Consider the following 16,309-nt stretch of genomic DNA (forward strand, 5'->3'; position numbering starts at 1 on the left):
TGGACCACATCCCTGTTGTGTGAGTGTTCTCTGCTCTCACTGTCAGAATGAACAGCCATTTGTAATGCTATGAGTAGCTGTGCTGTCTGTGAGCAGAGGTGGTGGAAAGTGAAGGATAACATTTTTCCAGTAGGAGCATGAAAATGATAGTTTGATGGTGGTGCTGTGAACTGGTGAGATGTCTCAAAGGTGTTTCCCAAAGCAAAGAGCCACCATATGCCTGAAAAATTCATCTTATGTTTTCCCAGCTCTCAAGTTCAAGCAGGCAATTCAGTAATTTATTCATCCCATGTATGAGACTTGAAGGACAACACTCAGTGTACCTTTTATTTCTAGGAAGTATAAAGACCTTGAATTTCACCAGCTGGCGCTGCAGAAATTTTGTCGTATATTCAAGCTGAGCAGGGAAAACTCTTGAGGACAGCTTGTTTGTAGTTGCTTCTCATTCAGTTTTTTTCCTCCTCTATATTTGCATTTGCAAAACTATAGGCTTTGTTACAGAACAAGCTGCTGTGCAGATTAATAACACAAGGACTGTAAACAAAATAAATGCATGTGGAATATTTTCTCTTTATATAGCTAGATGTGCTAGGTGGGAAATACCTGTGGGGCTGGCTTTAAAATTCTGTTTGATGTCCTCTTCTTCACATCTGTCTGCTTTGTAGGAAAAGGAAATAATTATGGTATCACAAAATCAGCCAGGATTAGTGATGTCTCAGCAGGGAAACTGGAGGTTGCATGATGTGCAGAAAAAGGGGAAAATTGCTGATTTGGGGATGGTGTGGGAGGGCCTGTATGGCCTTTGCTTTCCCTGAGTTTGGATACACCAAACCTTTGGCAGCAGCTGTGTATCCCATGCTGGGTTTGAACAGGAGGTGGGTGTAGGTAGGCATGGGGTGAATTTGGCTAACCCAGATGCTGATCCTTTGCAGCGCTGCCAAGCTCCTGGAGAAGAGTCCATTCTCTGTTGGCGCCCCGAGCCCCCTGCTCCCCTCGCCGGCGAGCCTGCAGCTGGCGCAGCTCCAGGCACAGCTCACGCTCCACAGGCTGAAGTTGGCTCAGACTGCCGTCACCAACAACCCAGCTGCTGCCACTGTCCTCAACCAGGTGCTCTCCAAAGTGGCCATGTCGCAGCCACTCTTCAACCAGCTGAGGCACCCCACGGTGATGAGCGCCCCGCAGGGCCACGCTGCAGGCCCACCCCAGGGGCCAGGCATCGCTGGCTCGAGGTTCCCCTCTGGTGGCATTGCCTTTCCTGGCCAGAGCCCGGCCTTAGCTGCCCCAGGGGGAGGTCTGGGAGCCGTCCAGGCCCAGGCGCCCAACGCAATTGTCATGAATCCCTTTGGAAGTGTCATGGCTCCGACCTCTGGCCAGCAACCCGTGGTGGTGGGTCTCAACAAGGCAGGTGCTTCCACATCTACTGCTGCAGGGGGCTTTTATGAGTACAGCAAGCAAAACGCTGTCACTGCCACTTCTCAGGTGTTCGCCTCAGAGGGGGAACAGTCCAGCCAGCACGGCTTCCTTGCTGGTGGCAGCCACACTGCCACCCCAACAGCAGGGCCGCGCTACGAGAGTCACTTTGGGGCTCCCGGCCAGCTGCAGCACGAGGCGGCAGCGACGTTTCCCAAGGAGTCCTACGGGGCAGCAGCACAGCACGGTGCAGCACGGGCCTTCCCCAGCGACCCACACACGGGCTCCCATCCGAAAGGAGATCCCGGCCCTGTCTTGCATGGCAGCAGTACAAGCAACCAGTGGGAAAATATCCCTAATTTCCCCAGCCAAAACAAGTCTGACCTCATGCCCGGCGACAGCCTGTGGCCGTCAGCGAGTCAGCAGCAGTATGAAATAAGAAACGAGCTGTACAACCCCGAAGAGCCGACACCTGACACAAAGTTCAGCACGGCCGCCCCCCCCGCCTTCGGCCGCCTCAACCACAGCGCGCAGAGCTTCGGCAGCCCTCGCATGAGGCAGAAGGAGGAGCGCAGTGGCGGCACGCCCGAACTGCCCACCCGCTCCCTGCCGCCGCACCAGCTTGGCGACCTCCGCGGCGTGGCCCCTCTCCACTTCCCCCACATCTGTGCCCTGTGCGACAAGAAGATCTTCGATCTGAAGGTGAGTGGTTTGAGGGTGTCCCTGGGCACGGTTCATACCCTTGAACAGGCTGTCAGGTGACTGATCTGGCCACCAGCTCCCACCACCCCTCACTGCCAGTGTCCATCACCACAGAGGTGCCCTGAGAGACCCAGAAACGAAAGTTTTGCTGAGGGCATGGTACATCTGTTTCATGGCAGTTACTGGGGCTTCGAGATCCAGTTTTGTTCCACGTGCGCCGTGAAAGACAGTGAGATTACAGCACTGAAGTGAGGAACGTGAGGTCTGAGCTGAGGTCCTAGCTCACCTCATGGGCCCGGAGCGAGGCGGGGAGGAGCTTGAAGCTGATCACCCAATACTCAAGCCAGTGTTGCAACCCCACATCCGTAGTTTCATCTGCTTCTTTTTTTCTGATCCCAAAGGCTTCCCCCTAACACAGCCTCATGGAAGCAGCTTGCTTAAACAAACTGGTGCATTTTTTGGGTAAACTTACTTTAACAATTCCTCTGTAAGAAATTTTTCTTCCTTGTGTCTCACAAGAAAATTTAGGTCTCAAGGTCCCCAGGGACTTTGACCTGAAAGCAAGAAGCTGCTCAGCTCATGTGGTACAGACTGTGTTCTCTCTCACTTTTCTATTCATACTGCCAAGGGAGCTCCAAATTCAACCTCACCCTCAAGAAACGGCTTCCCAGTTTCCCAGGCAGCGTGTTGTAGGTCACGTTATTTAGGTCACGTCTGGAGAAGGCCACTTAAGTGGCCCTCTGAACCCCACAGCCATCCATGGTTGTTCTGGCCTCCTGGTGAGCCCTGCTCTACAAGTCCTTATGACCTTTTCTGTCACATCACAGGACCAGCAGCTAACCACAAAGGCATGTGTTCTCATGCTGATGGTGGCCTGACAATAAAGATATAACAATGTGTATGTAAGAAGGAAAATGGCCAGCAGATTAAATAGTACCTGATCCCTCCACACCCTGGGGATTTGGGATATTTGAACATAATTGCTCTCATGTTTACCTTTTATTCTATTAGCAACTGCTTGCAAAAAGTTTTGCTTTGGTTACTGCAGCTTGTGGGGCTGGGCTGAAGCAGACCCTGTCTTGGGCATGCTGGGCATTTCTTTTTTTCATTAAACACTTAAAAAGTGCAGGGGGAATGCCATAGCAGTGAGTTTCAGATCTGTTAGTTGGTATTTAATGCCCTGCCTCAATTGAATCATAGAAATGTAAATAGCTAAGTGTACTTTGACAAATGTTGCCAATCTAGTGAAATAATAAGCACTGTCCTGGCTGCCTTGAATACTGAACACGTTCTTTATAGACATTGCAGGAATTGAGGGTGCTTAGCACCTTGCAGGATGAGGTCTTCAGCAAGAGTGAAATAACTTCATTACTAGAAATACCCTGAATTTAAAAGCTAATACAGAGAAGGTTTCCTTTTGTAAAATAATTGATAGTTTAACATTCAAGTAATGAATCAGTAAATGCTTGGCTCTGACATCACATGGTTTCTTCAGCATCTCAGTATTGTTTTTAGAATAAGGAAAACTGAATGGAAGAATAATCTTTTGTAAATTTGTCTCAGAATTTTTCCTGTGTTCATCATCTCTTTGTTTTAACATAGGACTGGGATCAGCACATTAAGGGAAGTCTTCACATTCAAAAATGTATGGCTTTTTCAGATAAGTAAGTATTATTTTAAAGTGAATTCTTCAAACTGCATTGCTAACAGAGTATCCCTTACTTCAGTGGTTTTCCATTGGGAATTTATTGCCTAACAATGAAGCTTTAATATTTTTGGTACATCATGCATGTCCCTAAAGTTCTTTTCTTTCTTTTCCAGCACTGGTATCCGGTGTATGTTAAGCTCAGCAGATGGAACATTGCATTTATCGCCCAATAATGCAGCAGTTTTCAATCCATCCAGTATTGAAGGTGAATGATTGTATGTGCAGTAGTTAAAAACACTTCTTTTAATTGAAAGGGAAATCAGTCTCTGAGGAGAACTGCGTTTTTAAAATGAAATGTGATAAAAGTTTCCAAGGAAAAATTTTGAGAAGTTGAGTACAAAAAAATTGAAAGCCAGTACTGTACCCTTTAAAATATGAATTTATTTTTCTTTCAAACAATAACTTGTTTTCATACTACAACAAAACAGTGTATAATTTGGTGTAGAGACTATGAAATTATTTACTATGTAAATGGGGCATTGCTTACTGAGCACATTAATGCAATTAATATGAGCCAAGATTTTAATGAAATGTGTGTGTGTAATCCATTATTTAGATTATCCACCAAATGTTGGCGCATCTTTTATCACTACACCAACAAGATCCTTTGGCCAGCCAGGTCCTACATTTTCTTCTCCTCCATCAGGGGTAAGAGTGAGTACCTAAGCAAATTGATGTCTATGTTTCTTGTAGAAGATTGTTGTAGAAGCCACTTCTGCTTACTGGAATTAAAACCCTGAAGGCTTTCTTTTAGACAGTAGTCAGTATTTACTCTGTTATTTCAACTTCTCTGCAGTTCTTTTATGCTTCTGATTTTGACCAAATATGAACTTGGTTGTAGTTTTTGTTTTGCTTTGTTTTTTCCAGTGCTAACAGTTGTTTGCTTGTCAGAGTTATTTGGGGAAGTGGGTTAACAGATTTGTGTGTGTTTTCCATTGACTTTTTCCCCCCATATCTGAATCTTTTTGAAGGTCAGCTTAAGTTTAGAATGAAGATTTGGATTAATTTTGAGTTACCTTCAATATTGAGCCACCAAGCAACCTTCTATCTTTCTGGTTATTTGTAGCAATTGCTCTCTGCCTCTCTCACACTGAGGTCCTTCTCCCAGGTAGCAACAGTGGCAAAGACAGTGGCTGCAGCTTCACTGTTACTCTCCTGGAGGTCCCAGATCAGCTTTTCTGGATTAGCTTTTCCTTAGTTTATTTTAGTGTAGTATCTATATCCTCTGCTGTCACTGGTAGCCTTTCAGCAAGTTTGTTTTGATGTGGAGCCTTCCATGGTTTAGGTTTATTAGTCCCTGCCCTGCATTCAACACAGGTACCCAGTTTTATATCGCTCTAATGCACACTTGAATTCCTAGCTCTGTAGTCAAAAAATGGCAGAAAAAAGAACCAACATTAAAAGGAGTTCTTACACTGACAAAGCAGGAACATTTTAAAAGAGAAAAAAAAGGCAAATAAAAGCAAACCATATTCATAATGAAAATACAAAGCTGTTAGGGTTAAAATGAAACTCATCACATATCAGAAAGTTACAACTAGAGCTGGACACACCAAAGACTTATGTTAGGGCGTTCATGGAATAGCAGCAGTAATCCAGGGGTTCAACTTTTCACCTTGTTAACTTTTATGTATATATCTCTCCTGATGTGGTCTCAGACACTCTGAAAAGCCAGGCTGAGTTGTGTCCCTGTGGCACTCCAGTTCACATCAGGCACTGCTTGCAGAAAGTTCACCCAGATTTCCTTAATCCAGCCAATTTTCTACAGTGCAGTTTTACTGTGCAAGAGGTTATTTGAAGGGGTTTCAGCTTCTGCCTGTCACAGCCACTGTGAGTGCAGGCCCGCAAAGAGCAGAGCTGCTCATGACAGCTGCCTCCAAGGTCAGAGGTGGACTAGTAGTGGGTGCAGAGGAATGTTCCTTTTCATCATGTCTGTCAACTTCACAACAAATGAAATCACTGCTAATACCAGTGTCATTTCTCTTTAGAATCTGTCACTATTTATCATTTAAGCTGCCTGAAGAAGTCCTCTTCTGAATGACCTGCAGTATTTTGAGACATAAAAGAAACAATAACTTTGATTTTCCTTGATGCTGCAAATCCCTTTTTTCTTCAGAAGCCTATTGGATGAACAGGGAGCTATATTAGAGGTGTTAAGACTGAGTTTGCCAGCTGTCATTCACTCTGCAACCCAGGTGGCTTATAATTTATTACACCTTTGCACGGTAGTATTCACTTTCAGCTAAGCTGCTGCCATTTAACTGAGCAGTAGGAGATTACACTTGACCCTGCATGTAATCATAAACAAAGTGTTCAGATTTCTGGAAGAGCTTGCTCTGTGCTGTCCATCTGCAAATAACTCTATCCCTCTGTAAAAGGCAAGTGCTACCAGTCTTCACTTGGGCATGGTGAGCCATTAGCACTGGAGGGATGAGGTTGGCAGTTTCTTACTATCTTTAGAAAAAATTTCCTGAGAAGCTTGAGAAGGGGATAAAAAAATTTGAAAAGCAAGAAGCAACAACAACAAATGTAAGAAAGCAGCTGTAATAAAAAATCACCAAATTGGATGGGTGAAATAATATTGTAAATAATATGAGGTACATTTTGCTGTTGTACATAATTTTTTTTAGATTTTTTTTTTTTTTTTTTAATAGGCTTGCAGCTGCATTGGTAACCCCTGGCAGACATTGGTTGCCAAGAAAGTTAACTTTGAGTCTTACTGAAAATTACATTCAACACCTGGCATGCAACAGCTCCTCTAACTTCCTGATAGTAAATAGGGAAGGTGTATATTCCTTTTCTGGCCATGATTTACAGCTCTGTTTAATGAATGGATCCAGTTTAACTGCAATCAGCTGACAACATTATTGCTTGGTACAGCCTGTTGATTTCTGGCATGAGTATGTGACCACTTCTTAATCAAGAACTACAGCAGGTTCATGGCATAGCATTTTAATTTAAGCCATTGACAATTGTGGGGAAGTGGCAATCTTAATCAAGAACTACAGCAGGTTCATGGCATAGCATTTTCATTTAAGCCATTGACAATTGTGGGGAAGTGGCAATGTCTTGCAGTTTTTTGATTTAATGTACTGAGGGCTGTGTGTGGGAACGTGGGCTCTGGAGCCAAGGCACTGAAGAGCTGAGCCTTTCTAGTCCAATAGACTCTTACATACCATCTTTTAAGAGAGCTAACAAAACAAACAAAAGAAGGTGACTGGTGACCTGGGGTGTTCTTACACTGGGACTGCATTTGATCTTTCCTTTTCCTCTAGCTGTGGTGGTGTTCTTCTATTCTGTGCTACATGCTGCCTTGCCAGATGGGTGCAGACATCACTACCTTTTCTGTTCAACTGGAGTTGAATTGCTTCATCTTTTTTTCAGGATCAGGTCTTAGGTTTTTATTCTGGCAGAAAAATAACATACTTCTGGACTTTTGCATTTCTTTGACTTACCTTATGCAACTGAGTGGGCTCTGTGAGATGCAAGCTCAGTAGTAGATCACTGTGTAATGCAGGGTTCTAGTGCAGCAAAAATACAGAAATGGTTGAGTGGTGAAGTGTGGAGGGAAGGCAACAGGATGGAGGTGTAAATAAGATAACATTAGCTCTGTAACTTGTGAACTTGCTGACAAGCCAAACATTTGTGATGGCTCTGGTGAACATGATCCCACAAGATTACATGATTTGCATCTTCCCTTGAATGGCACAATTTTAACTGAAGGTAGAGTTACTTCTTCAGTAAAATCCTAGTGCAGAGGTCATAAACATGGAGGTAGTCTGGAAAGATTTAATCCTGTGTGAGTGACGTTTTGCTTGTCATTAGCTATGGTAAATTAACATTCTCTCTGGCTGTACCCTTGATGCCTTTTGCACAGGGAGTGTAGAGCCTGCTTCCCATGCCAAGGAGACGGGCAGCTCTTTCGGAACTGCCCCAGCACTCCAAAATAGACTTCCACCCTTGGGAAGTGATCACCACTCCAGTGCTCTGTGCCTGAGCCAGCCCAGTTTGGGAGCTCTGCCTCTCTGCATGTCCACTGCTCACTGTGCCCCCAGGGGGAAGTCCTTCTTCCTGTTTGTTGTTGCAGTGAGAGGGAAGAGTAGCAGGTTTTCTAACCTCAGGTTCAGCTGTGTGTCCTCTCACAAGTCAAGTGGGATCACTTTTACCCCAGGCCCATTCTGTTCCATGAAGAAGGATTTAAATTTAGTCCCTGCTATCCTGAGCATCCATGGAGTCACATAAACTGATTTCCAATATCCATTAATTCAGCAAGGACTGCAGTGAGCAGTTAGTTTTTGCAGGAGTATTGTTGATCCTGTTTGAAGGACAGTCTCCCTTCTAGAAATCCTCTCTGGACTTTGCAAAGTCCAAGGATGGAGACTCCATTGCACTGCAGCTAAACATTTTCATTTCCATTTGTACTTCTAAACCAGGATTGTAAAATGCAAGTTTTAAAGATTATCTTTTCTTAATAGCAGGTGAGCAGAGCATTTAATTTTTTTGCGGAAATGTAAAATGTAACATAAAAACATTGGTTTGAGTTGGATTTTTTTCCCCCAGTTTCCCCAGAGGAAATCTACGTTGGGTCGAGTTGTTCACATTTGCAACCTCCCCGAGGGAAGCTGCACAGAGAATGATGTCATTAACCTGGGCCTCCCATTTGGAAAGGTCACCAACTATATCCTCATGAAATCTACCAATCAGGTACTGTACATTTGGAGTTACCAGTGTTGACATCTGTTGGCATGAAGACATAAACATGAAGACAAAGTCTTTGGGGGAAAACCTCTTATTTAGTAATAAAAACTTAAATATATGGAACCTGTTCTCAACGTGAAAAAAAAGTTGGTGGTCACTGAATTAGATGAGGCTGTAAACATGACCACATCTAAACAAGTTCTTGTTTAAAAATCCTGGCAATCTCATTGAAAAAGTGTTGTGAAACTGCACTTTTACTAATTTTTTTTTAAAAAGTTAATTACTTCCTGCCTTCTCTCAGCCATTTGTTAGCATTACTTTCAGACTTCTCTTGTTCTTTATAGTAGCTTAAGTATACCCTAAGTATTTTAAGTGTACCAGTGGTGTAAGCTGGTAAGAATATAATATCTTCTCTCACATTCCTGCAGCAGACAAAATGGGTGGATGTAGAATCCATGCTAGTGGAAAATGTTTGAGATTATAATGTGTAAAAATCACAGAATCATAGAATGATTTGGGTTGGAAGGGACCTTAAAGACCATCTAGTTCTAACCCCCTGCCATGGGCAGGGGGACACTTTCCACTGGAACAGGTTGCTCAGAGTCCCATCCAGCCTGGCCTGGAACACTGCCAGTCAAGGAAGATTAGATACCAGTCATTTAGTTTTTGACTGAACCACCTTCTAAGGTGACATATTGGCTTTAATAGCTGGTTTGAAACCATTATTTGCAGTTAAAGAAAGAATGAGAAATGGACTGAGTATTATCATTTCAGCTTCAGGCCTGGAAAGCTACCCAATTTTGTACTATCAAGACATTTTGCGTGAGAAGCATCCAGAGAAAATTTACTGTGCTGCCTTTTCTCTCTTTTACTTTGTATTCTTAATTATGTAATAGATTGTAAAGTTCTCTCCATTTGTGCTAGGCCTTTCTGGAAATGGCTTACAGTGAAGCAGCCCAAGCCATGGTACAGTACTACAAAGAAAAACCTGCCATGATAAATGATGACAAGTTACTTATTAGAATGTCTAAAAGATACAAGGAATTACAGCTGAAGGTAAGATGGTCATTCTTGATCAAATTATATGAGTTTCCATGGCACATCTGGAGAATACATTTTAAAAGATTCTTGCTGATTACTCCTTTCTAATTAATGCTTTAATATGATGGAAAAATAAATATATATAAATTAAGGAATGTATATTATTGATCTTTTACACTGGCTCTTATTTTACATTGTATCTCTTGGAAGAGACCCCATTTTCTATTATCCTTTCATATCATTCTTTCAAAAATCCCTTCTGAGCTTCCTTGTGAGCAGGCTCCCTACATTGCTTGGTCTAACAGATGTCTAAAACTCAGCCATGTGTAAGATACAACATGTCAGCAAAAATAAGATAGTTCTGTGCTTTTAGTCAGGCATTAAGCCCAGAACAATGCCTTTTTCACTGCTTCCATGCTTGAGCCATAGCAGTCTTGACACCAAGCAATGGTAACAGGACTAAACAGAATACTGATTTCTTTTTATTTCTTGTGAATGATCTAAGTTATAGAGCAAGTGGGGTTTTTTTGTTGTTTGGTTGGTTTTTTTGTTGTTGTTGGTTTTGGGGGTTTTTTGTTGTTTTTGTTTGTTTGTTTGGTTGGTTGGTTGGTTGGTTTTTTTCTTTTAACATAGAGTCAAACCAGAGCAATATTCTTTAGACTTTCTGTAGAGTGGGTGACACTTCTGTTCTGGGCACTTGAGTGACATCCAGAGATCGCTGCTCTTGTGAAAGTATTTATAGAGTCTTATATACTGCCATGTAATGCTAAGAGAGTAATTTTATTTCATGGTGACTTGGACCAGAACTGGCAATGCAGAGCTTAAGAGCTCCATATTGTATTACCTAACACAGCACAAAGCTATTTTGTAGAACAGCTCTGTAATGTTCCAATTTAATGTTAAGAGTCCCTTTATGAGCCTTGGGGAAAAAAAATGAAGGAACTCGGATGGTTTGGCTTGATCTTTGGGAAAGCCTCTTTCTCTCCTGTATGTTTATACTAGCTTAAGGAGACTTAAAATGAGTTGCCAAAAGTTCATAAATCAGGGCAGACTTTCCTAATGTGGTACAGGGAGGGGTTCAAATGTTAGGTGGTGGAGATTGTGCATCTTGACAGAGAGGCAGGAGTTACACAGGAGAATGTGATAGTTTGCCAGATTACAGAAAGATTTTTCTGCTTTTCAATGGCAGCTTTTCACATCATAGAATTCTTTTGCTTTGCAAAAAAAGAAAGCAAATAAAAATATAAAGAGGGAAATATGCATGAGCTAGCATATACTGCTACAAACTGCTGACTTCCTGCACAATTATGTTGCTCCTCTGTGTGTGCTCCAAGTGTTTGAGCAATTGCGAGCACTCCAGCCTGTGTAGGGCATCCTACCTCAGAGTAATCAACACCCCAGGATACATCTTGCATTTAGCTTGTCTGAAGCTCTCCTTGTCTAAACATAGTCCTTTAGAGCTATACTGCAGAATGAATAACTCTGAGATTAAAAGAAGGCAGTTCATACCTAGAGGATCAGAGATAGGCTGCTATACATATTTGATTCTGTATCAGAAAAATAGTCTGGTTTGTTTCCTCTCCGATCCAATTCCTAGAAAATGCTCTGTAGTGATTGTGTAACAAGGTTTGAAAACAAGCTAGTTTTCAGAGCCTGTTCAAGCAGGCAGATATGAGGAGAGACTGCTACAACGTAATGGAGCAAATTTTCTGTTTGTATCATTTTACTGCTTTGATCGTGCTGTTGAGAAGGCAACTGCAAACGCGAGTGTAACCACAACACTGAAACCAAGTATTTCTAATCCTAGTATAATTGAATAAAGCATGGATACTGTTTCTTGAAGGACAAATCACCTGTATCAGCTTGGAGAGTAGAGCAGCGTGCTAAACAGTGTCCTTTTTTTTTATTAGAAACCAGGTAAGAATGTGGCTGCTATAATCCAGGACATCCACTCACAGAGGGAGAGGGACTTGCTGCGTGAAGTGGACAGGTAAAGTTTCTCCAAAGTTTGGAATTGGAAATCTATAAATCTACAGGTAGATGGAGCATTATCTATGTGCTTCTCTCTTGTATTTAATTTGTTTTCCTAATTGGGATTTCATTTATAAAATAGTGTATATTTTTATATAGTTCAGTAGTTGGTACAGGGCCTGTATAATGAGATCCAATTGAAACTGTGCATGTTATGAAAATAATTCTTTCCTACTGATTATGTCTCAGAAAGTATGTCTGGCATGTGAAGAGCATAAAAATGAAACTGTTCCACTCTCCTCCCTGTTGACTGAAAAGCATAAAGGCTGGGGATGCTTTGAGACCAAGTGGGAAGGAGGTAGTTCAGATTAAAATGTATTTGGGTACATTTCTGATCTCTCTGACTTCTGGAACTTTCAGCAAAACTGGAGAGGAATCACAGTCCTAAAGCATCTCTTTTAAACAGGTGGCCTTTGTCACTTTTGTGTCAGAGATGCCCTATCTGAGTGAGTATTATGGGTATACACATTAGGGTCATTGTAAAGGTATTAACATATTATAAGCTTTTAATGCTAAACCCCTATGAGATGCTTTTAAGAATGAATGAATATATTCTTGACAGTTCTGTGGGGATTTAGTTAAGCTCTGTGGCTATGACACTGCCTTTTCTCCTGTTCACTGTTTGCAGCTGTGCAGTGCATGTCTGTGAAAGGCCTGGGGTCTCAGGTTCGCAGTCCCCGGGGCAGTCCCCATGAGCTTCCAGTGTACAAGAATTGGTAGGCAGCAGTGGGTCAGCCAGTTACAGTAGCTGCCTTTTCCCCCTGCAGCAGGTACGGCACTGAGAGGCCCCGCTCCCGCAGCCCCATAAGCCGCTCGCTGTCACCTCGGTCCCACACGCCCAGCTTCACTTCCTGCAGTTCACCACACAGCCCGCTGGGGACCAGCAGGACCGACTGGGGAAATGGGAGAGACGCATGGGATCAGTCCCCCTATTCTCGACGGGAAGAGGAAAGAGATAGCAGAGAATGGCGAGAGAATGGGGACGAGAAGAGGGACAGGACTGACACGTGGGTACACGAGAGGAAACATTATTCCCGACAACTGGACAAGTTTGATTTGGATGAACGGCTTGAAGGAGGCAGAGGACACCGAGAAAAATACTTAAAGACTGGTTCCCCTGGGTCCCTTCACCCTTTATCTGGCTACAAGAACAGGGAAGATGACTATTATCGAAAATCCTCTAAGTCAAAATCTGACAAGTTTCAGAGGCAGCTGCAGGATTTACCTGGGAGATCTAAGAGAAAGGAAGAGGCAAAGTTAAGGGAACGCAGGCATTCTTACAGCGAGGACACTGCCAGGGAGGATGCAGCTGAACAGAAGCACAGCAAATCATCCGAGGGCTCCAGGCAAAAACAAAGTGATAAGAATAAGGTGAAGAAAGCTGAAAAAGACCAAGAAGATGCTACTGCTGAAGGCAGTGATGTAAAGGAAACCAAACCTCCTGAGAACGAGGTAAATAGAGATCTAAAGGTATATGTAAGAAGTTTAAGTGGTGAAGTAATACATTTTCTGAAATATCTTAGAGAATTTGTTGTGGGTGTGATGCCAGCAAGATGATATGTTTTTCCATAATAAAATTAGGGAATGTAGTCATAGAAGAAGTCTTGGGAGGCCATGTTGTCCGTGTTTTTGCCTAGACCATGCAGATCTATTACACTCTTGTGGTGTTGGGTATATGGACATTATCATTTTGTGTCTAGCATAAAACTTTTGAGTTACAAATGAGGGGATGGAGTCAGACAGCTGAAAATGAAACCAAGTGACAGTCTGCTATTTGCATGCAGGTTGTGTGTGAAAAGGCAATTGTCCTCCAGCTAACTCTGTGCAGAATTCCCCATAGCTGCTCTTTCTGCATCCATCACCTGCTTCCGCTGCCAGTGAGGAGGATTGAGTTATCTGGAAATTAAGTGATACTTTACAGAGGTGCACAGTATTTATACAGGGAGGTGGTTCCTATTCATTCCTATTCATTCCTATTCATTCCTATTCATTCCCCCTATTAAAATGGGGAATGAACTTTTAATGAGAAACATGTCTTTCTGGATAACTCAACAGAGCAATTGTTTCTATTAATCATGTGTCCCTACCCTCAACTGTGGCAGAGATAATTCATACCACTCCCTTCAATGTTCTGGCAGAAATCTCTTCCCATGACAGAAACCACTGAATCAGCTCACCTATAAAATTATGCAATCTCTGGAGAAATACTTCCAGTGGTAAAGTGGCAATGTTTGTGGGTTTGATTCTCCACTGGGAAGAAGTAGGAGGGGGAACACATCCAGATGCCTCATTTGCTCCGTCTCAGTACAGCCCATACTCACATCCCTACTGCTTGGGGATCTGGTTACTGGCTCTTGGCCATCTTGCTGCCCCTGGAGTCCCCCAGGGATAGCTGCTGCCATCCACCCCCAGGTCTGTTGGCACAGGAGGCTGCAGAGGTGCTTGGCTGACCAGGGCTCTACCTCTTGCTTGTGCCTTTGTGCTGCCGGGGCCATTGTCGGTTGTTTCCAGTTGATCTTCGTCTCCTGTGGGGCTAAGTTGGTGGAATTTCCTAGATTTGTAACTCGCTAGTCTGTAACCAGCAGCAGCACTGCCTCATGCCATAGATAAGCATGTTTGTACCACCTTTTATCATCTTTCTCCTTTGGCTGGTATTTTACTATGATGTGTGGTTCCTTGGGAGGAGATGTCAGAGAGAAATGTCAGACAGCATCCTAAATCACACTCCTCTGCATGTTTTCCAAGTTGTTTTACAGTGGCTTTGCTAAAGACACACCTCTCTGGGGACTATTGCTAGTAATTTATTTTAAAAGGAAGCATTAGTTTTGTATGTTTTGAAGTCACTTTTGCTTTGTCCCTCTTTTACTAAATACGAGGTAGTACTGTGGTTTTCTTCTTCCCTAGTATGAACTGTACAACCATTTCCATTTTCAACTGATCCTGTGTCAATAAACAAAATGGTTGAGGTCTTCTGCAGAGTTTAACACTGCTGCTCTCCTTACCACATCTGAGCCAACATAACAAATGTGGGTAGAGAACAGAAGAGTGGAGGCTGGAAATTTAAATGAATTGACATTCTCCCCCACCTGTCTTTCAGCCAATTCTGTGATATAAATTACACCTCTAATTTTGTTTAAAATTCTTTTTCTTAATTCTTGTTTGTACAGCTCTACTAATGGAATTTATTGTTGGGTCTTTTCCCACAGCCTAGTTGACTTGCATAAACTTTAGATATAAAGAATGTGACCTTGTGAGTGACTTTCCTTCTCTAAACCCAGAATAGAAACATACTAGAGCACCACTGTGTGTTGCTATACGTGTATATGTATTTATTTTAGCTTGAAAAAGAGGAGCAAGTTCCAGTGAAGAGCTCACCTTCAGATAATAAACAAGGAAAAGAATCTGGAGAGATTCTGGAAAACACAAGGAAAGAGAAGGTTGGTGACACATTGTTGGTGTAGCTTCTTTGAGAAAATGATTGAAACCTCAGGTTTGGTAGAAGGTTCTCCCAAATGAAATATTAACCCCTCATGAAAAACCACATAAAGGGGCTAGAGAAGGAGGTTGTCTAAATTAGCTTGCCTTATCTTGACCTCTGCTTTAAGGGACAGCTTTTCCTGAAGTCTCCAGAACTCTTTTTTTAGTTACTCTTTGCTCATGTACATTGCTTCACATACATAGCGCTTGGCAGGGGCAGCTGTGAGGAATGTATGCCCAAGTGAACTGGGTAACTTCACAAACCGTGCCCAAAAATAGGAGATGTGGTCAGTTAGTGGGGAAAGAGGGGACTATGATGAATACTTTTTAGAACATTGGCCTTATGAACTATAGATAGTAGTCTCCTGATTGTTTCTGGTTTTAATTAAATAATGCCTTTACAGCACCCCTACTGCTGCATTGCAATCGGGGACAGCAATGTCCCTGGAATTCCTCCAGCTTCATTTCTGTAGGGTCATGGGTTGATGGTCAAATATGGAAGATATTGATATCTGTTGCTGCAGAAAACTGATCTCCTGGCAAGAGCAGTGCCACCTCACAGAGTTTTCATGCTGTTTTAGGATTCTAGGAGGGGAAGTGTGGGAATGGCCAAACAGGAGGAGAATACAGATTATTAATAGATTGTGTGTACACAAGGAGTCTGGGAGTTGAAATCTAAGATGCAAGTGTGCCTTAAATGTAAGATATACCTTTTAATTCTAAAACTTCTCAAGTCCAGTGTTAGTGCCTGTCTTGTAAGTCTGAAACTGCATGTATGAGGTATTTCAGGATATGTGCCTTGGGGTATAGCTGTAAACCTGCTTTTTCCTAAGGTTTAGGCCAGTGGCTCCCAGCACAGTCCCTGGCAGAGGGATTTTGCTGGTGGAGGGAAATGACTGCAGAAGGAAGCCATGTTTTCTCAGTCACCATGTGAATTTAAAGGACCTGGTCCAGGAAAGTGAAAGCCACCATGGCTTGAACGGGGTTCAGTATATTTTCATTGCACTGAGAAGGAGGCAGAGGAAGGGCAATTGTGCTACGTAGTAGCATAATTGCATGACAAAGGGTGCCTTGCAAACGTTGTGCCTTGCTCTATTGCTTACAGAAAAGCAAGAAGCAGGGGATTGAAGAGACTGCAATCCCCAAGGCAGTTACAGAATCTTCACAAAGAGAAGTTTATGTGATAATTCAGTAGCGATTTTTTGTCTTTGTGCCTAAGGTTTAAAATCACAGCACCAAGGC

General features: G+C 42.8%; 1 protein-coding gene across 1 annotated transcript in view; it reads left to right on the forward strand.

The window, feature by feature from the left end:
• Positions 1-915: 915 nt before the first annotated feature.
• RBM20 (RNA binding motif protein 20) overlaps positions 916-16,309 on the forward strand; it is a 32,075-nt gene continuing 16,681 nt past the window's right edge. The window contains exons 1-6 of the mRNA XM_059852292.1: positions 916-2,112; positions 8,381-8,524; positions 9,443-9,574; positions 11,470-11,549; positions 12,361-13,042; positions 14,929-15,027. Coding sequence (XP_059708275.1) covers positions 916-2,112; positions 8,381-8,524; positions 9,443-9,574; positions 11,470-11,549; positions 12,361-13,042; positions 14,929-15,027 — 2,334 coding nt within the window. The remainder of the gene's footprint in view (positions 2,113-8,380; positions 8,525-9,442; positions 9,575-11,469; positions 11,550-12,360; positions 13,043-14,928; positions 15,028-16,309) is intronic.

The sequence above is a fragment of the Haemorhous mexicanus genome, chromosome 7, assembly GCF_027477595.1.
Source record: "Haemorhous mexicanus isolate bHaeMex1 chromosome 7, bHaeMex1.pri, whole genome shotgun sequence".
Taxonomy (NCBI): domain Eukaryota; kingdom Metazoa; phylum Chordata; class Aves; order Passeriformes; family Fringillidae; genus Haemorhous; species Haemorhous mexicanus.